Genomic DNA, 26,935 nt, shown 5'->3' with positions numbered 1-26,935 from the left:
TATAGGCCTACTATCATGCCTGGCCTCATACTCATTTTCATACCTGTAGATACACAGATACACCGATGATACACGCGTCGCGTCGCGTCACAGTCTGTCTGATCAAAAAAATCATAGTTTACCCACCTCTAATTTGACCACTACAGCCCTGTACCCATGCCTCTACACATGATGATGACCCTTCTGAACTGCAATGCGATAGTCAGTCTAGTCAAATCCCAAGGTAGAGGTCATTGATTTTTATAAATGCTTCATAGATTGATGGCCATAGGATTTGTAGTGATGTAAGCCAACACCAGGGGCGGAGCTATAGGGAGGGCGAGCAGGGCACTTGCCCCTGGGCCTAGGGCCCTCCCACATTGATGGTGGGGGCCCTATTGTGAGCTTGGTAAGCTGTATAGGGGACTCTATAAGTGTCTTGCCTTGTGTGCAATTGTTCTGCCACTGGGCAACACCGGTTCATGCTTTTGAAGTTCCCAGGTGGTTACTGGTTCGCTGGTGGTTACAGGTTAATGCTGTTACATGCCACCACATGTTTCATGCCAATACTAAAGAGAGATAAGCAGCATTGAATGCACTTACATTCTGGGCACTAAGCACTGATGGACTAATACAACATTTTGCCCCTTTTCTTTGGTACACTTGTTTGTCTGTTTCCCCACTGAAATGTTTTTTTAAAAAGGGAAATAACTGAAAGGGCTTGTTGAGGAGCAGAATATTTCCCTGCCCAGGAAAGGATGATGACATAGTTAAAAAGTGGGTCATGTTTCAGGGGCAGGAGTTTTTATGTAAGGGCAGAGAGGAAAAGACCCACAGGAGAGTATTATTCAAACATAAGAGGCCTGTCAAGACCCAAATGTAGACATTTACTTTCTTTACACACACACACACACACACACACACACACACACACACACACACACACACACACACACACACACACATTCCCACGCTCTCACACTTTATGACACGCATGAGCAGCCACTTGTGAGCCCTCACACCCTCATCCACACACACTATCTCAAACTCAAACACACACACACACACACACACACACACACACACACACACACACACACACACACACACACACACACACACACACACACACTTGGACACACATAGCCAGCTGTTAAGAGAGGGCGAGAGACAGAGAGCGGGAAATACGGGGAGACAGAGGAACAGCACGTTCTGTTTTTGTCCTGCCCCAAGTGCTCTGCCTCTGAGGCAATGAGAGAGAGAGAGAGAGAGAGAGAGAGAGAGAGAGATAGACAGAGCGAGAAAGAGCGAGAGAGTGAAAGACTTTCCCCTCTTTCTCCACAACAGATTTTATTGGCCCATGTGGCGCATTTATTGCTTTGCTTCATGCATAAGCTATATGGAGTTGATATTTTGTGTCGCAACTTGCAGCCCTGTTCTTGGCTCAAACAGTGACTCTCGCCCCGGTCTGTGTTGTGCTGTGATGTGTTGTGTGCCAGCGCTTTTGTTTGTCTGTATGATGTGGGGAATGTGGCGAGGATGCCTTCAAGAGTTCAAGACCACAGCTGTTTAGATCCTCTGCCATATCGAGTGTTCCAGGCCTCTCACACAACAACAGATGGAATTCTGGGAATTCATGAACTACTGTGGAGTGGAATTGAATGGAATGGGTCTTCCCCGGAAAAAGCTTAAAAAAACAGAAATCCTCTATTACAAGGCAGTGCTCTGTTTAAGCCTGTGTTCTGTAGCATCATATCACCTGCCATTGCCCCCTATAAAGGGAACGTAATATAAATCCCCAGGGACTATCTGAGGAAAGCACGACTTCAAAAAAAAACGTGGAAGTGTTAAAGTCTTCCATGTGTTTTCAGCACAACTGCAAAGACGACCGGAAAATATTGTATTTTTTCCCGAACAACCAAAACATTGGCTCGCCATTTGACACACATCATAAAACTGATGTTTACTGTTGTGAAAAGTCTTGTTTTGTCCTTGCAGGGTAGTGTTGTTTGTGGGCCTTGTTTGTAACATGGTGGGATTAGAGTGTGGAAGTCACTTGATATCTTTTTTTCGTGTTTTATTCCATGTCAGATTTGCGTTTTGCTTCAGATTCTCTGAGGTAGAGAATCTGAAGAAGACCTCAAGGGTGGGAAACATAATTCTGACATGGAATAAAACACTGGAAAAGGATTTCAAGTGTGCATCTTTTACTCTACAACAGTGGTTCTCAACCTTTTTTGAACAAACACCCCCTGGACCCCATCATAAACCTGCCAATGGACCTTTAATCTCATCATAAGCCCCCGCTTAGTATTAAAAAAATAAAATGGACTAAATGCCCCCCAATGGCAACTAAACACCGTCCCCTCTCAGTTGTATCCTTCTCAACGCCCCCCTAGAGCCCCCATTGAGAAACACTACTCTAAAACCTGAATCAGCTTTTTGTCTGGAACCTGGGATGTGCACAATCTTAACTGCATGTAAGGTGTCGGTAATGTCAAAGGGCCTTGTTTGTAACATGTTGGTAATCTCTCCTTCTCTTCTCTTCTTCTTCTCTCTTCCTGCAGTATCAGCGAGAGCTTCCTGACCGTTAAAGGTGCCGCCCTCTTCCTCCCCCGAGGCAATGGCTCCCCCTCGTCCTCCCGCGTGCCTCCTCAGCGCAGCAAGCATGCAGGTAACACACACACCTGACACCTCATCCCATCCCATTCACGCACCTCGCCTTTCTCCTCATCCCCATGTCCACCCATCTCCTCTCCTCTCCTCTCCTCTCCTCTCCTCTCCTCTCCTCTCCTCTCCTCTCCTCTCCTCTCCTCTCCTCTCCTCTCCTCTCAAGCATGCAGGTAAAACGCAAACCTCATCCCATCCCATTCACGCACCTGCCCTTTCTCCTCATTCCCATGTCCACCCATCTCCTCTCCTCCACTCATACCAGCTCACGTGACCTGAGGAAGGCGACAGGCCGAAACGTTGTCACATTAAAAACTTGTTTATGCAACTCGGGAGTGTGCGGCACTTCTCTCCTCCTGCAACGCAGACACCTCATCATCACACCTCATCTCATCTCATTCACGCACTTCGCCTTTCTCCTCATCCACATGTCCACCCATCTCCTCCCCTCCCCTCTTCTCATCCTCACCCATACAGGGGACTCAGCAACTTCCACCCATCCTTCCCCATTGACCTGCCTTTCCTTTTCCTCAAAACAATATCCCACCATCTCCTTTCCTCTTCTCTGTCTATTGCCGTCTACTCACCATTCATTCTCTCTCATTCTCTCTCCTCTCCTCAACTATGCCCCCTCTCCTCCTCTCCTCACCTCCATGCTCTACCCATTCCACACCTCTATCACCTACTACCTGTCTATCCCCCCTCATTCCCCCGTCCTGCCCTGTCCTGCCCTCACCTCCATTCCCTCTCCTTCCCTCCCCTCTTACCACCCACACCCATTCCAAACAAACAGGCACAACCACCAACTCCTCCCCTCTGTCTCCTCAACCCATCCCCTATCCTCTTTCCTCACACCTATTCCCGCTCCTCTTCCCTCACTCCTACACTTTTTTCTCTCCTCTGCCCATCCATGCCCATCCCTACAAAACAGGCACAACCACCAACCCATCCCCTCTTCTCCCATCTCTCTTCTGCTTCATCCCCTCTCCCCCCATCTCGCTTCTCCTCCATCCCTTCTCCTCCCATCTCTCTTCTCTTCCATCCCATCCACTCTCCTCTCATCTCTCTTCTCCTCCAACCCCTCTCCTCCCCTCTCTTTCTTTTCACCCACATTCCCCACCCTTTCTTTTCACCATCATCATCCCCGCCCATTCCAACCCTCTGCCAGCCCTACCCAGCCCCTTTCCACCCCCAGGGCAGTGACCTAATGCGGAGCTGTAGGCACACGCCGGCTGGCTCCTTCTGGTATTTGAAGATGAGGTTGTGTCAGGCGTATTCTACGGAGTTTTGTTGGCATTGCTAACCAGTCATGCAGGAAATTACAATTTATACACACGCTTTCATTATGTAATGTCTTGGACTGGGAAGCGTCCCTGTCTTTTTATGTTAATATTTCACTTGGATTTAAAGGGCACCCAGAATCAGTTAACCAAAGAAAAACTAAACTACACAAAATACACTGAGCACTATTTGAAACTGAGCACATCATTAATCTTTGAACTTAGTATATAGTACTTGTTATTTGGGCTTATGAAGAAGTGTTTGATGGACTGTGTTGTTGGGTTTTGCACCTGGTGAGGTCCAATTAACATTTGCCCCTTTTTAATCTGTCACACAGGTCATTTATGTAGCCTCTGATTCACATCACATCTCTGTTGCTCAGTTAGGAGTTGCAGAGAAGGCACTACAGATTTGACCTTTGAACCTCTTGTCTCTTCCCCCCCCAGGCGACCTGCAGCAGCACCTCCAGAACATGTTTACACTGTTGCGGCCAGAGGACAACATCAAACTGGTACGCTACGCTACGCTACTTGCTTGCAGATTTAAGAAGTCTCTCCTACCATTACTACATTGTACTACTAGAGTGAGAGTCTCTCTATACATGGGTTTACCTTGTTTATAAACACAATGTTGTGGGGAGAGACAAGACACTGGCAGCCAACCACGTGAGCTAATTTTTTGACTGACAGCTTTCCAACAATCAGAGGTTGAGTTGTGCACAGATAGTTTCGCGCAGCCAGGGGAAAACAAAATGTAGAACCCATGTATTCTCTCCTACCATTACTAGTACGACTACTGCTGCTGCGACTACTACTACCATCATTGCTACTATCACTACTCTACTTCTGCTTATCCTCCTATCACACCACTATCTGATAGTCAGAATTGATAACGTATCTGTACGTAACTACTGCAACCACTGTCGCGTCTCCTTTTTTCTTACTCACATGGGAACATAATAACTATGCATCCCTTCTGTGTAATTTACTCTTCTCACTACTATTCAACCCTCCCAATTTAACACCCTAAGGGGAAAGGCGGGATTGATTAACTATCTATTCTCTTTACACTCCACTTTACTTCTACTACTATTACCTCTCTACCACTTCTCTTTTCACACATACACTGAGTGGATGTATAGAGCAGCCAAGAGTTTAATCAGACCCACATTGTGGTTTTGAACGTTTGAAAGACAGAAAAAAGCACAACACAACTTGTCACGCTACTTGTGGAAGATGTGTTATGTAATTTTTTTTCTGCACTATGTTTTTGCCTGCCATTTTCATTTGTGTTCCTCCGCATGTGCCGTTATGTCTTAACTTAAGTAATTGTTATAAGGCACATAGTTGAGAACTATTTAAGCACTGCCATAAATGTAGTGAATCATGGCTCCATCATTGATAAATGTTGACTGTTCTCTGTTAATATCCACCCAATTCTCAACATTGTACCTCACTCTTGTACAAATTAGTATTCAAATTTTAGTATAGTCGATATTGTTGTTGTAATTGTAGTTGTATGGTTTTGTATGAATTGCGGCTGGTGTTATTGTTGTGGTTGTTATGAGGCCAGGGTACAATTTGTTCAATGACTTCATCAATGCTATGAGTATTACCTCACTGTCAAAATACTCTCCTCCTCCTCCTCCTCCAACACCGCTCAACCCTGCCTCTTTCTCTGCCTTGCCCCCCTTCTCTCTCTCTCTCTCTCTCTCTCTCCACCTACAAACTCGCTGCCAACACTTGACTCTGCTCACTCCCAACCTCTTCCATTCTGCCTCTGTTCCTCTTTCTCCATATTCCTGAATGCTTTCTTCACCTCTGCACATCTTGGTCTCTGTGTCTCTGCCTCGCATCTCTCTCTCTCTCTCTCTCTCTCTCTCTCTCTCTCTCTCTCTCTCTCTCTCTCTCTCCTCTCTCTCTCTCTCTCTCTCTCTCTCTCTCTCTCTCTCTCTCTCTCTCTCTCTCTCCTCAGGCGGTGCGGCTGGAGAGCTTCCACATCCAGTGCACTCGTTACATGGTGGTGGTCTCCACCAACGGTAGACAGGACACGGAGGAGAGCGTTGTATTAGGCATGGACTTCAGCCCGGCTGACAGGTAAGGTCTGTGCGTGTGTGAGTGTGCGTGTGCGCATGTGGGTGCGTGTGTGATTTGGTTGCACACTGTCTATCTGTTTGTCTGTGTGCGTCTGTGCGTTCATGTGTGTGTTTCTGATTGCCGTAGTTATTTTGGAAATCTTCCCTGACTGGTGTCCACTAAATGGGAAAGAATGGCTACGTTTACATGACTCTTTTTAATTCTGAATTAATAATTCAGAATTAAATAGTTCCATCGAGTTTACTTTGATCTTTCATTTCATTTCGAATTGTGACGTGATTGCATGACGTTTTCAAAGCGGACTTAAGCTTTATTCAGATTTAAAGTGAGTTAATCCTGAATTAAATTTCTAATGTAAACGTAGCCAATATGTATTTTCCTGTACAAATAATTGCTTGCATGCTGCATTTGGTAAAACCCTTTAATCATCCACTTTCTGCTTTTCCATGTTTTCAGCTCCTGTTCGATCGGCATGGTGCTGCCACTGTGGAGCGACACGCTCATCCATCTGGATGGAGACGGGTGAGCTAGCCCCTCATGTTGCCTCACTGTGCTAACCTTCACAACTCTGGGGTGCATTTCTCAAAAGCGTAGTTGCTAACTACGGTAGCTACTTTGTTGGTTGCAATGCAATTTCCCATTGGCAACCACCCAAGTTGCTAACTGCTAACAACTATGCTTTTGAGAAATGCACCCCTGATTAATGTGTTATTTAACCATTTAACCATCCACTGAGATCTGTTATGAATGTGTCATGTCATGTATGGTGTATATGCGCAGATATGATTGGTGGCACTAAATGTTATACTTGTCCAGACACTAAATCAGCAAGTGAGGCTAACAGTTCTCTTCAATGCTTACTTAAAGTTTTCTAAGACATCTGTGCCATGCCACTGTATTGTATGTAGTATTGAGACACTTAATCTACTAGCAGATACACAGTTGTCTTGAGTATTTACCATACATTTACTAGCCGTTAAAGTAATGTACCCAGTCACTGTACTTTATGTATTGACACACTAAGTCTATTAGCAGATGCACAGTTGGTTATGAGAGTTGACTTTTCATTAGACCATTCACTGAGCCGTCCACACACTATACAGTATTTTATGACTTAAGATACAGCTATCAGATACACAAGTAAGATGCACAGTTGTCTTGACTTTTTACTGGGCCATCTCAACTCCCGAACTTCCACTGTATGCATTTACAACACTAAATCTACTGGGAGATTCTGTGTACAGTTCTCAAAGTTTTTACTATACGTTATCTAATGACACACAGTATACAGTGTCTACAAGACCATCTGCATCTACCCATGTATGTATTTTATGTACTAAGACTCTAAATCTGCTAGTAGACGCACAGTTGTATGACTATGTTACTATGTTACTAGAACGTCCTCTGATGTATTTTATTAATCAAGGCACTGTTAGGAGAGATGCTGACCAAAACGCTGGCAATGTCAGTCATGTCAGTCATGTCAGCAATCAACCAGCCATGTTCTCCACTTAAGTGCTTACCTGTGAACCACCCGCGTTCATACCGGGCTCTGAACTTTTCCACACGTGACTGTGTGTTACCCAGACGAACCTACTGACGCGATTTTGTTGTCATGGTTCTTGGAGAAAAAACAAGTATTTTTTCCAGTTCTCCAACACTTAGACATGCGGTGTGAACACAGGGGCTGGTGCGAAATTAGGTGTGGGACACGGGCACCGGCACAGTTCTCCGTCGGCCTGATCGCGCCAACCGTTATCCAAGTGTTTACCAGACCATCCAATGATGTGCCTGTGCTGGGGCCCATGCCCGATGTGCCTGTGTTGGGGCCCATGCCCGATGTGCCTGTGTTGGGGCCCATGTCTGATGTGCCTGTGCTGGGGCCCATGTCTGATGTGCCCTTGCTGGGGCCCATGTCTGATGTGCCCGTGCTGGGGCCCATGTCTGATCGGGGCCCCTATGTGCTGTTTGTCCTCCACAGGGGCTTCAGTGTCTCCACGGACAACAGGATCCATGTCTTCAAGCCCGTCTCTGTCCAGGCCATGTGGTGAGGGTCATGTATTTCACGCCTCTCCTCTACCATTATTACTGTCGTCCTCCTCCTTTTCTCTTCTTTCCTAATATCTATTATTATGATATTACTTATTATCTTACACCCTCAGTCCTATTTCATGCCCAAAATTAGCTACATAGCATAACTAGTTGCTAATGCCTTGTCCATAGCTACTGATACAGCAATCACATCCTCCAATCCAAGACTCATTTCTTCCCTCACCATTGGGCCACAACTGCCCCTCAGGCCCTTTTTTAATATTTCTAGCATTTTTCCTCTTTGATCCACTATCATTCATGTGTGTAATTTACCTCAGGGCTATGGGGTCAAAACCACCACAAAAACCACATCCATATATCACATCAATATAGACTTCCTTCAAGAAACTAATTAGTGCTTCGGTGTTGAGCCCTAATGTAAAATTCCTTTTGTAGTTACAAAAGATAGACAAATTTTCACCCTCAAAGGCCTCCCATCCATTTGAAAAACTGTTGTAAAACTGCTTGGTGTTACTTTAATCTCGTCAGTATTTTCAGTGGTGGTTGGTTGGGGCAGCCACGGTGTAACCGTTAGGGCATTGGACTGTAAATCACAGGGTTGTCGGTTCAATCCCCACCCTTACTCTAATACCTTTCTCCCTCCATGGCTTAGGTGCCCTTGAGCAAGGCACCTAACCCCTCACTGCTCCAGGGCCTGTAACCAATACCCTGCACCTAACTGTAACTGTAAGTCATTTTGGTTAAAAAGCATCAGCTAAGTGTAATGTAAGGTAATGTAATGTAATGTAATGTAATGTAATGTAATGTGTGCCTTCTCTACCCCTCGTTCCAGGTCGGCGTTGCAGTCTCTCCACAAGGCGTGCGAGGTGGCGCGCAGCCATAACTACTTCCCCGGCAGCCTGTTCATGACCTGGGTCAGCTACTACCAGAGCCGCATCGCCTCCGACCAGGGACGCATCAATGAGTGGAACGCCATGCAGGACGTGCAGTCCACCAGGCCGGACTCACCCCTGCTCTTTTCTGACGTGTGAGTGCACACACACACACACACACACACACACACACAGACAGACACACACACAGACAGACACACACACACACACACACACACACACACACACACACACACACACACACACACACACACACACACACACACACACACACACACACACACACATTACAAATGTGCACCATGCACACACATGTGGGATGTGCAGTTCACACACCCTGACTCAGCCTTACGCTTCTCTGATGTGTGAGTGGACACACACACACACACACACACACACACACACACACACACACACACACACACACACACACACACACACACACTACACAGTCCACCTGCCCGAACTCCCCCTGTGCTTCTCTGACATGTGAGTTTGCAAACAAACCCACACATGTATGCACACATAATCACACTGTTTATTTGACCAGGACCCCTCTGAAGCTCAGCTCCCTCTTCTCACCTTTGCAATACAGTCAATCAGACCTAAGATTCCTCTGCTAAAGAAATTACTCTATAGTAATAAAACCTTTACTACAACACACGCACACGCACACGCACACGCACACACACACACACACTCACACTCACACGTTCACAAGCACACACGCACACGCGCACGCAGGCGCGCACGTACTCACACACTTAAACGCGCACACACACACACACACACACGCGCGCACACACACACACCCCTGTTCTAAAGTTTTGTTTTGGCATGAACTATGGTTGAAATGTGTCAAAGCATTGTATTACATTTCTGGCTGTTGGTTTTGGTTAGTCACCTACGTAGTTAAACGACAAAAATCTCAAAGTACATGTAAATGTTGTCTCTGGTAAGATTAGGGTTCCCTTGCCTTTCGACGCTTCACTGCCTGCATTAAATCATCTAGCCGCCTGAGACCATTTCCTCACAGCGTCATCATCATTCTGTTGAATTTCTCTACTGCAAGTCAAATCACAGCGTCATCCGTTATTGCTTTCATTTGCTACGCGGTACCACTCATCTCTTCAGGTTGTGTGTGTCTGTGTGTGTGTGTCTGTGCATGTGTGTGCATGTCAGTCTATAAACCAGTGCAATTTGCATGTATGTGCCAGAACATGTTATATAATGTTGCCTACATTAAAATGACTCCAGTGAGAGGAATAGGCTGAGCTTAAAGGGGTATGCCACTATTTTGGGGCTTAATACAGTTAAAATCGTTGGCCGGGGTTTATAAAGGTGGTAATGTGTCTTATTTTTCATGTTAAGCGTTGTCTTGCTTTAAGACAAGGTAAAAGAGGGAATATGTCGCTAAGCTAGTGAAAGTCAATGGATCCGTGTAGCATTGTAGCATGCTACACGGATCCATTGACTTTCACTAGCTTAGCGACATGCTCCCTCTTTTAACTTGTCTTAAAGCAAGACAACGGCTTGCATGAAAAATAAGACACTTTACCACCTTTATAAACCCTGGCCAACGATTTTAACTGTATTAAGACCCAAAATAGTGGCATGCCCCTTTAAATTCAGTTGGATAGATTACATAAATCTCTACTGCTGTTCCTAATTTTAGGTCAAATTTGAAATTGTTGCATTCACATTTTAGATGATTTGAAATTATAATGGGTTTATAAGTGTTCGATGTTTTTTATGATTTTCCTATTCATGCTGATGGTTCAAAACTTACTAACTTTACATAAGCAGTAATGACAATTAGACAGAACCATAGTGGAACACCATGTATTACAGAATTTTATTTATTTTTAATGTCCAGACCTTTAACATGCATAACACATCAAACACCATCAAAAACACCAAATCTGAAATATTATTCCTTTGTGATTAGTGGATTACTGGCCTGTTCATAATAAAAATCCTTGACATATTTATTTCATCTTATGAGCTCATGAGTATGACTGCAAGAAAGGGAATATTCCTCTATTGGAATTAGTGCTGAATTCAGGTTTTACTTTAGCACAGTCATTTGCAAAACATCCAACACTTTTCATATTTAAAATGCATGCAAAAATGAGGGAGCATTTCGTAACAGGGTGTGTGAATTGGCAGGGCTTTGCAGATCCTTTTGTCCTGTTGTCATCAGTGAGATCAAGGTATCAACATGGTATGCTGCAGTCAATCACAGTTTTTATTCCCTCCGCTTTCTCTGATTATCCTCAAATGACATGCAAGGAATGTTGACGTAGTAGTGTATTCAGGTCAGGTGGTAAACTACTGCTTTAGGTGTTAATGGTTGATATTGAGCTGGATAATTCCATGTGAAAAGATAGTGTCTTGTATTGAAGAGTTTGTTGTTGTTTGTGTATGTTTGTGTGTGTGTGTGTGTGTGTGTGTGTGTGTGTGTGTGTGTGTGTGTGTGTGTGTGTGTGTGTGTGTGTGTGTGTGTGTGTGTGTGTGTGTGTGTGTGTGTGTGTGTGTGTGTGTGTGTGTTTGTGAACTGTGTGTGTGCACAGGCCAACGGAACGGGAGAGAACCGAACGCCTCATCAAGACTCGCCTGCGTGAGATCATGATGCAGAAAGATCTGGAGAACGTCACATCAAAAGAGGTGTGTGCACGCCAGAGATGTAGACAGGAGAATTAGAAGAGGTGTGTGTACACCAGAGAGGGATGACGTAGAAGTAGAAGTACTCTTACAGATGTAATTGCAACACGAGTAGTAGGAGTTCAAAGATCCATGCTTCTAGGTGCTGGTAAACATGTATTCAACATTTTAAAAGGACAAAAGTTTACCTCACACTTGTTTGGCTTTTTGCTCTTTTATTCAGAGCGAAAAACATTGCCTCTGTGTGTCATCAGGTTCGCTCAGAACTGATAGTATGATATTAAAAGTTTGCTAGCAACTATGCAATATCATACTACTAGTGTTCTAATTACATCCCTAATAGTACTTCTACTTCTTCATTGTACACTTCTGGTGTATGTGCATGGGCATTCCTAATAAACCAAACACCTGTTGATGTTATTGAGACTTCTCCCTACCGTTAATAAAATCCTTCAAACACAAACACACAATCACCCTTACACTCATGGCATCGCACGCACACACGCACACACACACACCTACCTACTTGTGCTGATCTCTTCTTTCTCTCCTCCCGTCAGATCCGTACGGAGCTGGAGATGCAGATGACGTGTAACCTCCGTGAGTTTAAGGAGTACATCGACAACGAGATGATCGTCATCCTGGGCCAGATGGACAGCCCCACCGCCATCTTCGACCACGTCTTCCTGGTCAGTACACACAGGGGGCGCCAGAGAGGCATATCATTAAGTTACATTACATTACATTACACTTAACCGACACCTTTATCCAAAGTCACTTACAGATATTACAGCGTATTGTATCTATGTCTGTAATATCACTGTTCTCTCTGTTTCTCCCATGTGTACAAGGAATCAATGAATCTTTCAAACTTCGCATGAGATTTTAGAGAAAGCATCATCATCCTGTACTTACTTTGTGAAGACTGCATAGTTTCTATTTCTCCTCTTATTATTTGCATGTTGCACTAACTTTGTGAAGACCGCATAGTTTCTATTTCTCTGCACATTTGCATGATGCTGTTCATGCCCTCTTTAGTAAGTCGCATTTGATAAAAGCTTGTGGTAAATGTATTATATAATGTAAATCTGGTAAATCTCGTTTTATCCTTCCTTGGCATCCAACAATGCCAACAGTACCTCTGCGGCTGGGTAATTTATCAAAAAATAATAATCAAAGTGACAATCGAAGCCATTCATCGTAAAGCATGCCAAGCGTGCTGGCTGCTAGAAAAGCAAAACATGTGAAAAGTCAGTGATGTAAGAGCGTTATTCTTAAGATGCAGGGGCAGCTGTGGCCTTGTGATTAGAGAGTTGGTCTTTCAATCTAGAGGCTGCCGGTTCGAATCTCACCTGACCTCTCCCTACATCTCCATCCATGGCTGAAGTGCCCTTGAGCAAGGCACCTAACCCCACATTGCTCCAGGGATTGTAACCAATACCCTGAAAAATAATAGTTGTAAGTTGCTTTGAATAAAATGAAAGCGTCAGCTAAGTGTAATGTAATGTAATGTAAAGATTTCTGAAATGGCTTTTTAGCTGCTGTAGCTGGTGGAATTCCAGCTATGCCGACCGCATGGGATCACCCGTGTATGTATTTCATACTAACATCTTGGGCAAGTTGGCTTGCCAACCGCAATCCAGTGCAACGAAAACGAATCCAGAGGCTTTTCATCTGCGCTATGTCAGCTAGCGTAATTCCCTCGCAGGATGTGACTCCAAAGGTGCCGGTCTGGTTCCACTACTGCTATACCACAGCAGCCCCATGACATGAAGAAAGCAACTGTAGCGCAGATGGACTTTATAATAAACGCTCACATCTGGACTAGGTAGACAGAGAAGGAATGGAGATTGCACGCCATGAGCATGTGAACGAGGACTGATGGATCTCTTTCTCCCCCCCCCTCTCTCTCTCTCTCTTTTTCTCTACCTCTCTCTTTCTCTATACCTCTCTCTCTCTCTCGCTCTCTCTCTCTCTACCCTTCTCTCTCTCTCTCTCTCTCTCTCTCTCTCTCTCTCTCTATGTCTACCATTCTCTCTTTCTCTCTCTCTCTCTCTCTCTCCCTCTCTCTCTCTGGTTCCCAGGGTTCTGAGTGGAATGCCTCCAATCTTGAGGAACTGCAGAACAGCGGGTAAGAACATTTCAAACTCATCCCAGATAAGTTGTAGATCAACCTCTATCCCCAGCTCTCTGTGTGCAACTGATATAGATGATACACATCTCTTGGATCTTAATGACGCTTCGCAGACAAGGCCCATTTGGGAGAAAAGACATGTCAGTGGAGCTGTCGACAGACTTTTATTGTGCGTGTGTGTGTGTGTGTGTGCTTGCGTGTGGTTGTGGTACACGTGTGTGTGTGTGTGTGTGTGTGTGTGTGTGTGTGTGTGTGTGTGTGTGTGTGTGTGTGTGTGTGTGTGTGTGTGTGTGTGTGTGTGTGTGTGTTTTCTGCTTACGTGCAAGTTTGTGTTCATTCAAACCATCTGGGCTTATTAAAACAGCACTCACTTTGCACCACCAAATGTAACCAGCATGGCATGCAGGAGACATGTGTGCCCCCCGCCCCCCTCCTCCTCTAATCCTCTCTCATTCTCGTTCTCTCTGTCTCTCTCTCTCTTTTTTCCCTCTGTTTCTCTCTGTCTCTCTCTCTCTCTCTCTCGTTCTCCACCCCCTCTCTCCCTCTCTCTCTCTCTCTCTCTCTGTGTCTCTCTATGTGTCTCTCTCTCTCTCTCTGTCTCTCGCTCTGTCTCTCTATGTGTGTCTCTCTGTCTCTCGTTTTCTCTCTCTCTCTCGTTCTCTCTCTCTCTCTCTCTCTCTCCTTCTCTCTCTCTCTCGATGTGTGGTTCTCTGTCTCTTGCTCTGTCTCTCTATGTGTGTGTGTGTCTCTCTCTCTCTCTCTCTCTCTCTCTCTCTCTCCCTAGTGTGCAGTACATCTTGAACGTGACCAGGGAGATTGACAACTTCTTCCCGGGCATGTTTGAGTACCACAACATCCGGGTGTATGACGAGGAGGCTACGGACCTGCTGGCCTACTGGAACGACACCTACAAGTTCATATCGCGGGCAAAGTATGTGTGAACCACCTCGCTTTCCCTATCTTTTCCCTCTCTTTCTCTATTCTCTATCACTCTTCCTCTTTTATCTTTTCATTCCTTTCTCTACAGATTTCTTCAATCATTCCTCCTCCTACTCTGTCTCTCTTTCTCTCTTTCTCTCTATCTCTCAATCTGTGATTGCATCAGTATGTCTGAAGAATGATATACGTGTTGGAGATGGATTTGATTTTTCCATACCCCACTGCCAGTTACAGAAAGCCAAGGAATCGTCTGTGCCTCCATCTCCCACAGCCCAACCCAACTCAACCCAGCTCGCCTTCCCTTCCCTTCCCTTCCCCCTTCACATCTCACACGGCCTCCTCCTCTTCTTCTGCCCTGCTCCACATCTCACACCTCCCTCATCCTTCCCTCTTCTCCTGTCCTCCTTTACATCTCACATAGTTCTCCTCCCCTCTCCTTCAGCCCTCCTCCACCCCTTGGCGACACCCCACCTCTTGTTTTTCACGTTTTATATGTATTGAAAACGGAGATGTGTGGCATTACAAAATACAACCATACATGCTCATTTCCATCTCAAGTCCCCAGAAAAACTAAGTTGGTTGGAAACGTTGCTTCCTTTAAAAAAAAATAGTTTTTCACCTTCTTCCTTCTTCCCTTCTTTCCTCCTTCCTTCTGCCCTTCTCCTCTTCCTGGTGTGGTTGCAGGAAGGCGCGTGTTCCACAGAATGCCTGCTCCACTACAAGGTTGCCGTGAGTCGGCTCAAGCGTCTCACACCTTCTTTTTTCCTTCCTTTGCTCCTCCCTTCTTCTCCTCTTCCTCCTCGTCCTCCTCTGGTGTGTTTGCAGGAGATAGGGTACAAGTGCCTGGTCCACTGTAAGATGGGCCTCGAGTTGGGTCAATGTTGCGCTACGCAGCATCCTAAAGCCAGGTTAAATAAACCTATCCTCCTCCTCTCTTCTTCTCCTCTTCCCGCTGTGGTTGCAGGAAGGCCAGTGCCAAGCGCCTGGTCCACTGAAAGATGGTCTTGAGTCGGTTCAATGTTGCGCTACGCAGCTTCCTAAATCCAGGTTAAATAAACATTTCCTCCTCTCCTTCTCTTCCCGGTGCGGTTTGCAGGAAGGCAGGTGCCAAGTGTCTGGTGCACTGCAAGATGGGCGTGAGTCGCTCGGCGGCCACGGTGATCGCCTACGCCATGAAGGAGTACGGCTGGGAGCTGCAGAAGGCACACGACTACGTCAAGCAGAGACGCACCGTCACCAAGCCCAACCCCTCCTTCATGAGGCAGCTGGAGGAGTACCAGGGCATACTACTGGCCAGGTGAGAAGAAACACATTGAATTTAACACATTCACTACCAAGTCACGTAAAAATACGTTTTGCCTCCCAAACGTTGGCTCCCAAACTGTAAAATTACGTTTTTACATGTTTTTATTGGATTCTGAATCTACACATTCTAATGCACATTCTGTGTGATTTTCGTAATAATGTGATGAACAGAACTGACATAGATCATGAAAACACATACAAAGTCAAAACTCCTACAAAGTCAAAACTCCTACAAAGTCAGGATCTGGATATTTCATCATATGTGCATTTTATTACACACAGTATTTGAGTTTTATTATAGCCAGTCAAACCACTTCCTGATCACGTCACGTCATGTCTCCAGTACTTCCTGGGCTGGAGAATCACAACATAGTTGCCTTGCTAGCTAAACATATGGAAGGATTAGGAGTTTTGCTGCCATCAGGATATGTGTAAAATGGAAGGTTGTAATGAAAAACAGCATGCAACACAGCAGGAAGTAACCTACTTTTGGGTGAGTACTTTGGCACGTCTACTTTTATCTACAGAACGAAACCTGTCAGTCAGGTGACATTAGCCAGCTAGCATTTCAGATGCTCTGAACTGCCTGACCAGGTGATTTTTGCACCAAAATAGTTTACTTGGAAGCTACTGGAGTTGTTCTTTGGGCGATAAAATGCATTTAGACCCGCAATTTAAACTCGGAGAGTCAGAGCGCACCGGTTACAAAAAAGGCTTTATCTCAGTTCGAATGTTCAAAATCGCTATTTTTACCTAAACCACTGTGCGCTTAAAGTGAAATAACTTCGGAATGGAGCTAGAAAGCTAGAAACAAACCGTAAAAATATACAGACCGCTGAGGCCTTGAGCTTTCGAACAAGCCCTGACATGTGTCTGTGGGTGGAAGACAAAATATTCGGTGGGTGTTCAAAAAATGACATAAAATGATGAAATTGGCTGGGAGTCTACGGTTGAATTCCAAAAAACGGCTGGTATTGAATGTGTTAATTCAGAAATTCAGAATTTCATACAAGACACACACACACACACACACACACACACACACACACACAGACACACAAGGAACTGTATGGAGGCATCAACAAATATGCTTCCAAGAAGGAAGTTCTGAGGTATACTGTATTTCCGCCTTGCTCCACGAGCATTCTTCAGGAGCTATGCCATAAGTATAAGTCTGCGAAGGGCATAATTTTTTTTTTTTAAATCATTGCACTTGAGCGTGGGGAAACGCTTGTCTGACATTTTTAATGAGGCAGGTGAAATTACAGAATCAATGTCGACGAGTGAGTCCATGTGAGTGGCCTTTGCTGTCTAATCATCTACATGAATGATTTCACCAACTCAACTAATAACTTCAAGAAAGTCTTATTCGCCGATGACACCAATCTTCTTCTCTCACACCATGACCCATCTATATTGCTATCAATGGCCAACGAGGAAATAGGAAAAATCAGTTTATGGCTGAAATGCAATAAGCTCTCCCTAAACACACAAAAAACCAACTACATCCTATTTCACTCTACTAAAAATAAAAATAAAAAACAAACAGACAACTCATGCCTCAAAATTGATGGGGACGAAATAAAGAGAGTGAGTCACACCAAATTTCTTGGAGTACATATAGATGAAAACCTCAACTTTAAACACCATATCGAACTTCTCACAAATAAACTATCCAAATTTTCTGGCCTGTTCTACAAACTCAGACACTACCTCCCACGTACAGCACTACTCACATTATACAAATCACTTTTTGAACCACATCTTCACTACTGTAACATCATCTGGTGCAATACATTTCCTACTTATATACAGAAATTAAAATCCCTACAAAAGAAGGTCATCCGCATCATTTTCTGGACACACTACAGACACCCATCAGGTCCTCTATTCCAATCTGCAAATATCCTAAAGCTTGAGGACCTTAACATATTTCTCAATGCCTGCACCATTTTTCAAGTCGTCAAACCATCAAATGCCTGTTTACAAAAACTGATACCTATCTGCAATCCCCTCCACAGACATAACACAAGAGACAGAAATCTTTTCTGGGGAAAAAAAAGAAAACTAAAATGTACCAGCCTTAGCATATCATGTAGAGGCTTCCAAATATGGAACCAGCTTGATCAAGAGCTTAAAAAATGCAACTCCTTGAAAGTTTTTAAAAAAACACTCAAACGGAAATTATTACTCACATATTCCCAATAGATTCACTATAGATAGTAAGCCACAATGATTTCACAAAAACACCATGTACATGATTTCTCCTGTGGTCTCATGGGTTGGGGTTGGGTGGGGTTTGGAAGGGATTTTTTGTTTTGTTTTGTGTGTATTGTGTTGTTTTATTTTGTGGTTATTCCTGTGTTTTCCTTTTCCTTGGGTTTCCCTACTGTTAAGCAGCTTCGTGCAGCTTTTAAGGGCTTTCTCCTTTTCAATATCAATGTCAATCAAACAATCGCTGTATGTCTCCTTCATCTGCTATGATATTGAATAAAAACATATCATCTCATCTCATCATCTAAAACAACTGACGCGTTTCACTTCTTTTTCCCTCTTCCACTACGTTTAAATTTTGTCTACGTAACATCTCTGAAAATCCCACCATCCTGATTGGCTCTACCGCAATTTGGTTCCCGAGCAGGGCATATCCGAAGGTCCTCTTCACCTATGTGTGTGCTCATGCAGTTGAACGGAAATACACAAGGGTCTGGCGAGAGTCAGGCTACCGAACTACACCCTGACAGCTACCAATTACATACATTAGGCCTTCCACTGTTAGACTTTACTACCATACATCTCACTGTCATTGTATGCACCAGACCTTCCCCTTTTATCTTAAATCATCACACGTCACACTATACAACACTTCCTGCTGTCAACCTACCGGTATATTATATCATGCATCACACCGTCAGGCGCTCGCCTGCCTTCTCATTTTCTGCCAAGGGATCTTAAACAAACAGATGGGTTTCAGAAAGACATTGTCCCCGTGTCATGAGTGAATGGAGGTAACATAATGACTGGGCCACTTGGCTGGGTTGTTTTTAGGAGATTGCCATCGGAGATGTCACTGTAATGATTTAGCGCCGTCTGTGTCTGCTGTGGGTGGCTCTACTCAGTAGCAGCTCCGCCGCATTCCATTCTCACCTCAACCTACTGTATTTTGTGTGTAGTGTGTTTGTAGTGTGCGTGCGCGTGCACACGTGTGTGTGGGCGCGCGCGTGTGTGCGCGTGCGTGTGTGTGTGCACGCGTGTGTATGTGCGTGTGCGTGTGTTTCTGTGTGTGGCATGTTTGTGTGCGTGTGCGTGTGTGTGCGCGCGCGTTTTTGTGTGTGTGTGTGTGTGGCATGTGCGTGTGTGTGTGCACGCCCCTTGAGTGTGTGTGCACTGTTATGTGGCACTCATCTGTAGCGAAAAACTCATGTCTCTTCTAGCCATGTGCGTTCTTCCGTGTGTGTGTGTGTGTGTGTGTGTGTGTGTGTGTGTGTGTGTGTGTGTGTGTGTGTGTGTGCGTGGGAGAGAGCGCACACATGGCACCGATCTGTAACAAAGAATTCAGGTCTCTTCAAGTCTTGTGAAATATTGAGCAACAGGCGTGCACTTGGTCTTAATTACTATAATACACAGGTTGTCATAGCCTGGGCCTTTTCAGGACCACAGCTATGTCTACGGGTGCATTCCAATATGCCGACCTCCGTCCTCCCTTGCTCACTTGCCTGCTTGTGACCTCATGATGATGTGACAGACGACAGAGAATGAGTTGCATATCTTGCAAAAGCACAATTCTAGTCAAGTCGTGTTCTGGATTGCAGTCGAGATGGATTATGAATGAAAAACAGTCCCCCAAAAGTTGTTGTGGCTAGGCAGACGGCGGGGAAACTTCATTGTTTTCTCCACGGAGGCGGGACCAGGAGGCGGAGCGAGGCCACAAGCACAAGTGGAGGACGGGAGTCTACATATTGGAATGCACAGAATGAGTCTGAGTCATCCTGTGGAGTCATCCTGGTTTGCAAATCACAGGAATGCTTGCAATGTGTAGATTTGTCTAGCAGACAGACAATTGGCTCTATTCTGTGCTCTCTACATGGTTAGAGTGTACGTGGTGCACACATATTGGAGAATGTCCAAGGGAACAGGTTATTTTTGCGTCACAAGCGGTCAGAAAGATGTCATGATTCTAATAAAAGTCTCACAAATTATTGTCAATTATGTGTGTGTGTGTGTGTGTGTGTGTGTGTGTGTGTGTGTGTGTGTGTGTGTGTATATACACTCAGTTATTTTTGTTGTTAAGCTAACGTGAAGGTAGCTGGGTATCCACAGAAATCCATTTTAGACGCATCTTGTGTATATATTACATTTTAAATTAATCTTCTTTTTCTCTTTCTCTCTCTATCCCCTCCCTCACTCCCCCCTCTCTCTCTACCCTGCCCCTCTCTCTCCCCTCCCTCACTCCCCCCTCTCTCTCTCCCCTGCCCCTCTCTCTCTCTCTCTCTCTCTCTCTCTCTCTCTCTCTCTATCTCTCTCTCTCTCTCTTTCTCTCTCTCTCTCTCTCTCTCTCTCTCTCTCTCTCTCTCTATATCTCTCTCTCTCTCTCTCTCTCTCTCTCTCTCCGTCTCCCCCCTGCCCCCCCTCTCTCTCACCCAGCAAGCAGAGGCACAACAAGCTGTGGCGCTCCCACTCGGACGGCAACCTGTCGGAGCACCACGAGCCCCTGGTGAAGCCCACGCCGGGCCCCTTCACGCTGGGCCGCTCCAACCCCCGCAACCAGAGCTGCACCCAGCCCTCGCCCTCGCTGCAGGAGTTCCTCCAGAGCCTGGTCCCAGTGGCAGCAGCAGCAGCCCCACAGCCAAGCACCACACTGCCAGGAGATGGAGGAGGAGGAGGTGGTGGAGGGGAGAAGAAGGATGCGGCCAGACCCCTCTCGAATGGCTTCTGTGAGCCCCGGGAGAGATGTCGTTCGGCCCCTGCACAAACCCTGGTCCAGGCATTGCCACAGCCCAAGGCTCAAGCCCAGGCCCAGACACAGGTCCCATCTCAGGCCAAGGGCCCATCACAGCCCCAGCCCCATCCTCTGGCCCCATCGCCCCACCTGCTCCACCCCCAGTTGCCCCAGCCCCGGGCAGCCACGATCACGATGCCCGAGGCTGCCCAGGTCACGGTGGTGGAGACAGTGCCCGTGGTGGTGGGCCGTCCTCACCCGCCCCCGGCCATCCACCACCTGCCCCCCTCCCCCGTGCCCGCCGTGCGGGTCCCGCGGCCCGTCTCCGCACCCCCCGGTGCGGCGTCCCTCACTGTGCCTGACGGAAACGCGAGCGGGAACTCTCAAGCACAAGTGTCGCAAGCGACCGGCAAGGCTGCAAGGAACTCAATGGAATGCCCCAAGACTGGGCCGTCCACGCAGGTGCCTGACGGCAAAAGCAGCCAAGCCACGTGTAACCCTGCTACGTTTTTCATCGGTGGGGCGGACGCGGACGCGGAGGGGAGCGAGGGGGGCAGCGGGGACCACCTCAGTGCCATGCCAGAGCAGGCCAAGCTGGGCCAAGCCAAGCCGGCCTCCAGCGTGGACCATATCGACTTCTTCAGCGCTCGGGAGAAGTTCCAGGGCCTGGCGCAGGAGGGCCCAGCGGGGGGCTGCTGCCCCTCAGAGCTGCTGATCCAGCAGCTGCAGCAGCAGCTCTCACCCCAGGACCGGAGCCCAGGCCTGCCCATCGAGCAGGCAGCAGCACAGGAGGCCTCAGACACGCACAGGGACCATCATTCAAAGGTGAGCAGAACCAGGGTACATCCACCTGATAATTAGCATGATTATCGTTGACTTTGAAATCTCTTCAAGACTTGGTCTGACCAAGAGCATATCAATTAACGTTTCCCAAACGGCATGGTTGACCCGCCTCCCCCCTAGGGTTGCTACTTGTTGACTGGTGTCCGACAAAGTGGGTGGAGTTCCCGATTTTTGCGGAGATCAGAAACGATATTTACATTGGTCTTGACCTGACTAGAAGCAACGCCTACGGTAGCTACCTTATCATCTACTTGTATGCTTACCTGAACCCTGTTTCTCGAAATCATCCTTGCTAACCAGTTAGCAACTTAGTAGGTTGCCAATGCAAAATTGTAAAAGTAAGTGACTAACTTAGTTAGCAACAACGTTGTAAAGAAATGTGCCCCAGGAGGGGGCAGAACCAGGGTACATCCACCTTATGGCTCATTCTTTTGAAACTCGGCTGTCTGTGGACCCGAGGTTGTTCTCCCAACAACCGTTGTAAATGCGTACTATTGCAACAGCTGGGGACAATGTCTGATAACACTAATGTTAAACGAACTCGGAGTACACCGAAGTGCTCCGAGTTTGAGTTTCGCAACCCCGAGTTGAGTACCCATTCTTTTGCACTTTCCCGAGGCGGAAGTCTAGGTTTCCAACAACCGAGTTTCAAAATAATGCACCATTACAATCCATGGTTACAAGCGCAGTAGCAGTTGCTAATGCTAAATTGTCAAATAACAGATGGGAAATTCTGTGAGGGCACAAGAAATGTTGAAATACTAGGGGTGGTAAGATGGACAAGTGGTCTGGAATATAACCACTCAAATAACGATGCAAAGGTTTTTGCTCCCACTTTTCTTATGACGTTTCAGGGCAAGGGACCCTTTCCCAGACGTGACAAACATAAAATGCACATCCCGCTTACACACACAATTCCTGGGTGATCACATGATCATCCCTCATTGCAGTTGTTGACGGTTAATTCTCATGAACATGTGTATGTTCGCAACCCAAACGCTGGTCATATTTTGAATTAATTCAATTGTTTTCATCTTCGTTTGTCTGTGCTAATTCAGTCCTGCTCCCAAGTCAGACATTTGGATGTGCAGTCTTCAAGCAGAGCATAGTACAGTAAGTAGCCGCAGACCAGACTACGTATACCCCGGATAAACTGCCCGCTCGACACCATTCATTCACGGGGCTTAGCACGGCCCCTAGGTAGGTCAGGTATAAGCTGACTAGAATATCACCACCAATTAGCCTGGTCAAGCTGTGCATACTCTGTACTCGTCTCACACACATTCATCCACATACTTGGAGCCGTGCATGTCCTGTCACCTACTCATGACATTTCATGAGGGCAACGTGTCCTTCATCCGATGTGAAAGCATACGCGCAGACACGGTTGCGGCATGTGGTTTTTAACTTCCTGAACCTGGAAGACACTGCTAGTCAAGACAAGACAGTCTCTGTGTTTGTGCATCATCATGGTGATTGTGTTGTTGTTGAGTGATTTGTCACTGTAATATCAGGCTGCCCATCAACCACATACTTACAAATGTGTTCACGTCATGCATGAAGAGAATTTGTACAGGTCAGATAGAGACTTGTGAGAAAAGAAAAACATCCACTAATGCTTTGCTGCCCCCTTGAGTTGAAATGGGGTACAACACAGAAATTAATTTACCGGTATTTAGAGTTCTGTTCTATATTCTGCAATTTGCAGGATAGACTTTTTAAATTAGGTTCACCATTCTTCATTCAGTGAATCAATTTATTTAACACAAGAAACAAAATCTGTGGCCCCTGCCGTTGCTCAAACAGTAGGGCACTGCACTGCCACACCGGCAACCCGAGTTTGATACCAGCCTGGGTCCTTTGTCAACCCTTCCCCTCTCTCTCTCCCCACTCCCCTCCTGTGCACCACTTGACGGTCCTATCACAAACAAAGGCAAACAGGCCAAAAATATATTTAAAGGTGCACTGTGTAAGATCTTTAGTTGTTTATTTCGGGAAATAATGTTAGCCATTCACTAGCGTTACCTTTTTCATGAATACTTACCACCATCACCAAATTCATTATGACTTGGGGGAAATTGCACTTTTCATACATGAAAAAGGGGATCTTCTCCATGGTCCACCATTTTGAATTTCCAGAAATAGACATTTTTTAGCTGCAAAAATGACTGTACCTTGGTCATACTAGTAAATATTCATGAAAAGATCATATTTGGCAATAAGCAGTTTCAATGAACAGGTTAGTTGCAATACCTACTCTGGCCACATCCTACACAGTGCACCTTTTAAAAAAAATAAAAAAAAAGATCTGCGTATTCACTACTGTATTGCTTGAAGTGCGTAAGCCAGTCTGACGCACCTCTCATCTTCCCTCTTCCCATTCTCCACAACAGGAGGCTGCCGGCTCCATGCACACTGTAGACTCCGGAGCCCACAGCACCGCTTGCCAATCAAACTCCTGCCAGGCCAATGAGGGGGCGGAGGAGGCGGGCCTTAAGAGGGCAGAGGAGGAGGAGGAGCCAGGAACGGCGGTCACGTCGGCGGAGGAAGGACCTCACCAGCCTGCTGCTGCTGCTGGCGGCGGCGGCGACCGACCGGAGGGGACGGTGCGGAGGGCCACCAGGGAACTGGAGCAGAGGCTTCGGCAGGAGCTGGACGTCCCCCCGGCTCCGGCCACCGCCAGTGCCCCTCACAGCCCCCCGCGCCGCTCCCCCGTGCACCTCTTCCCCAGGGACCGGGTGCCGGACGACAAGCCCCCCAGCCCGGAGCAGCAGAGGCTGGTCAAGCAGCAAGACGGTACAGGCACAGAGAGAGATGGAGGAGATGGAGGAGAAGGAGAAGATGGGTCAAAAGTGGCGGAAGACAAAACGTACAAAGAATGCGCAGGTTCGATTGCCAAAGCGGCAGCTCCTCAAGTACTCAAGGAACTCAAAATTGTCTCAAGCACATCATCGCCTTTGCCTGCTGAACTCATTTATACGGACAAAACACCCAAACACACCACGAGCACCAACACCACCACTACTCCTCCCACACTGTCCAGCACTGATTACCCCCCTCCCTCCTCCAAACCGGACCTCACGGTGGCGGCCCCCATCTCTGTCCTCCACCTGGACGGCGTCACCAGCAAGGACTCCAGCACAGACAAGGACGGCGGGAGGGAGAAGGACGCCGGCGCCGGCGCTGGCCTGTTTGGGCCGCGCACCGAGGCAGAGCTGCAGGAGGCCTGGGAGATGCTGAAGGAGCTGGGCGCCTTCCTCTGGCAGGTGAGGAGCGTGCTGGAGGCCACAGGCCTGGGCCACCACGCCTGGTTGCCTGGAAACAGCTCCAGCTCCAGCAGCAGCATCAGCACCAGGAGGGCGGGCCGCATCCGGGACCCGCGGGAGAGGGCAGCCAGGGAGGCGGAGGCGCGGCTCAGGCAGGCGGGACTCACCCCGCCCTCGCCCATGAAGCGCTCCGCCTCCTTGGCCAAGCTGGGCTCGCTGGAGTTGACGGCCAACGACCTAGGCCAATGGGATTTCGATACAACCCCCACCCCCACCTCCACCAGCGACGCGTCACCCACCACCACCACCACCGGTCCTGGCACGGTCCCTCGCTGCTCCCCTCCTCCTCCTCCTCCTCAGCAGCAGCACGCTGACGACTCCTCGAAAAAGAAGAGGGTGCAGCCTCAGCCTCAGCCTCAGCGGCGCTCCTCATCCCCTTCCACTCCTCCCACCCTCTCTCCCTCCTCTCCCTCCTCCCCTTCCTCCATGCATCCGCACACGGGTGGCAGGAAGGATAGCGGTGACAAGGGGTGGCGTTGTCACCGCAACAGTGACCCCACTTCCACCACTTCCACCACCACCGCCACCACTGTGCCAGGGTCTGCCACTGCCACCTCGCGGCCAGCCGTCAGGCGCAGCAGCAGCGGCGTCGGGAAAGCACAGGACTCTATTGGGCACGCTCCTCCCCCGCAGTCGGCCCCGCCCACCCTCATCTCAGTGGCCACGCGGCAGCAGTACGGCAGGACACACCCCCTGCGCCGCCTCAAGAAGAGGACCGTCAGCTTTTTGTACCACACCGTGTGACCTTCTCGCTGTTTTACTGTGTGTGCGTGTGTGCGTGCGTGTATGCATACGTGCGTGTATGCATACGTGCGTGTGTGTGTGCGTGCGTGCGCGTGTGTGTGCGTGCGTGTGCGTGCGTGTTTGCATACGTGCGTGTGTGTGTGCGTGCATACGTGTGTGTGTGTGTGTGTGTGTGTGTGTGAAAGAGAGAGAGCGATTTTGTGGTGATATGTGGGGTCATTCAGGGCTGTATGTAACTAGGACTGTAATGTTATTCATTTGATGTGTGTGTGTGGGGGGGGGGTCCCAGTGTGTGCACATGTATGAAGAGAAGGAGGAGGAGGAGAAGGAGAGAGAGATTTGTGGATTGCATGAATGAGGTCAGCCAGTTTAAAAAGTGAGTGTGTATAGGTATGCGAACATTTTGTTTGTTAGGGATTGTGCATAAAAGGCTTGGGCCCAACTCATAATGCAATAACTGCACATATGAATGGAGATGTTTCTGTGACTAGTTTCACAATATGCCACTTCACCCGATTGAATGAATGATAGTAAAATGGTTACATTACATTACATTGTTACGTAATGTAATGTTGTCAAATGGTAATAAAATGGTTATGTCAGCTGTGCTACGAAACTGGAGACAGCTGTACGGTCAAATTCATAGTCTGAGTTGTTAACACATGAACACTGTCGTCTATGCCTACATTTTAAAGTTATTAGGCAGTTTGTGCTTTTGGTCTCATAATTCAGTAGTTACTGACGTTCACATTTCACACTTGCAAAGCATACATTAACACCATGGTGGTGTACTTATGTCACTTAGTTCTCTACGGGTTCAGAAAGCGAATGGTATATGTATATGTTCAGTTATTACATTATGAGGTGGCTCTGAGTCCGATGTAAGTTTGCTTATAGAGGCATGTGTTCATGGTGTTAGGGTCTCTTGTCCTGTGTAAAAAAAAAAACAAAAAAAACGAACTGTGTATTACTGTTGGCAAAAGATTTTTTTTCTTTTAAGTGTTTTTAACTGTGACCAATTTTTAAACCAAATTATATTTATTTTGACAAAGAACTCTGTGCCTTTGTGT

The 26,935-nt window shown here is 46.9% G+C and overlaps 1 protein-coding gene across 3 annotated transcripts in view; it reads left to right on the top strand.

Moving 5' to 3' along the window:
- ssh2b (slingshot protein phosphatase 2b) overlaps positions 1–26,919 on the top strand; it is a 58,018-nt gene extending 31,099 nt beyond the window's left edge. For all 3 annotated transcript variants that reach the window (XM_063203115.1, XM_063203116.1, XM_063203114.1), the window contains 13 exons: positions 2,547–2,653; positions 4,377–4,441; positions 5,905–6,026; positions 6,483–6,548; positions 8,008–8,073; positions 8,911–9,105; positions 11,545–11,638; positions 12,196–12,324; positions 13,720–13,766; positions 14,554–14,700; positions 15,805–16,005; positions 20,658–21,777; positions 24,189–26,919. In XM_063203115.1, coding sequence (XP_063059185.1) covers positions 2,547–2,653; positions 4,377–4,441; positions 5,905–6,026; positions 6,483–6,548; positions 8,008–8,073; positions 8,911–9,105; positions 11,545–11,638; positions 12,196–12,324; positions 13,720–13,766; positions 14,554–14,700; positions 15,805–16,005; positions 20,658–21,777; positions 24,189–25,865 — 4,036 coding nt within the window. In that variant the 3' untranslated portion in view covers positions 25,866–26,919. The remainder of the gene's footprint in view (positions 1–2,546; positions 2,654–4,376; positions 4,442–5,904; positions 6,027–6,482; positions 6,549–8,007; positions 8,074–8,910; positions 9,106–11,544; positions 11,639–12,195; positions 12,325–13,719; positions 13,767–14,553; positions 14,701–15,804; positions 16,006–20,657; positions 21,778–24,188) is intronic.
- Positions 26,920–26,935: the final 16 nt, after the last annotated feature.

This window comes from Engraulis encrasicolus, chromosome 7 (assembly GCF_034702125.1).
Source record: "Engraulis encrasicolus isolate BLACKSEA-1 chromosome 7, IST_EnEncr_1.0, whole genome shotgun sequence".
Taxonomy (NCBI): domain Eukaryota; kingdom Metazoa; phylum Chordata; class Actinopteri; order Clupeiformes; family Engraulidae; genus Engraulis; species Engraulis encrasicolus.
The sequence above is the reverse complement of the archived record's forward strand: the minus strand, read 5'-3'. Positions and strand labels throughout refer to the sequence as shown.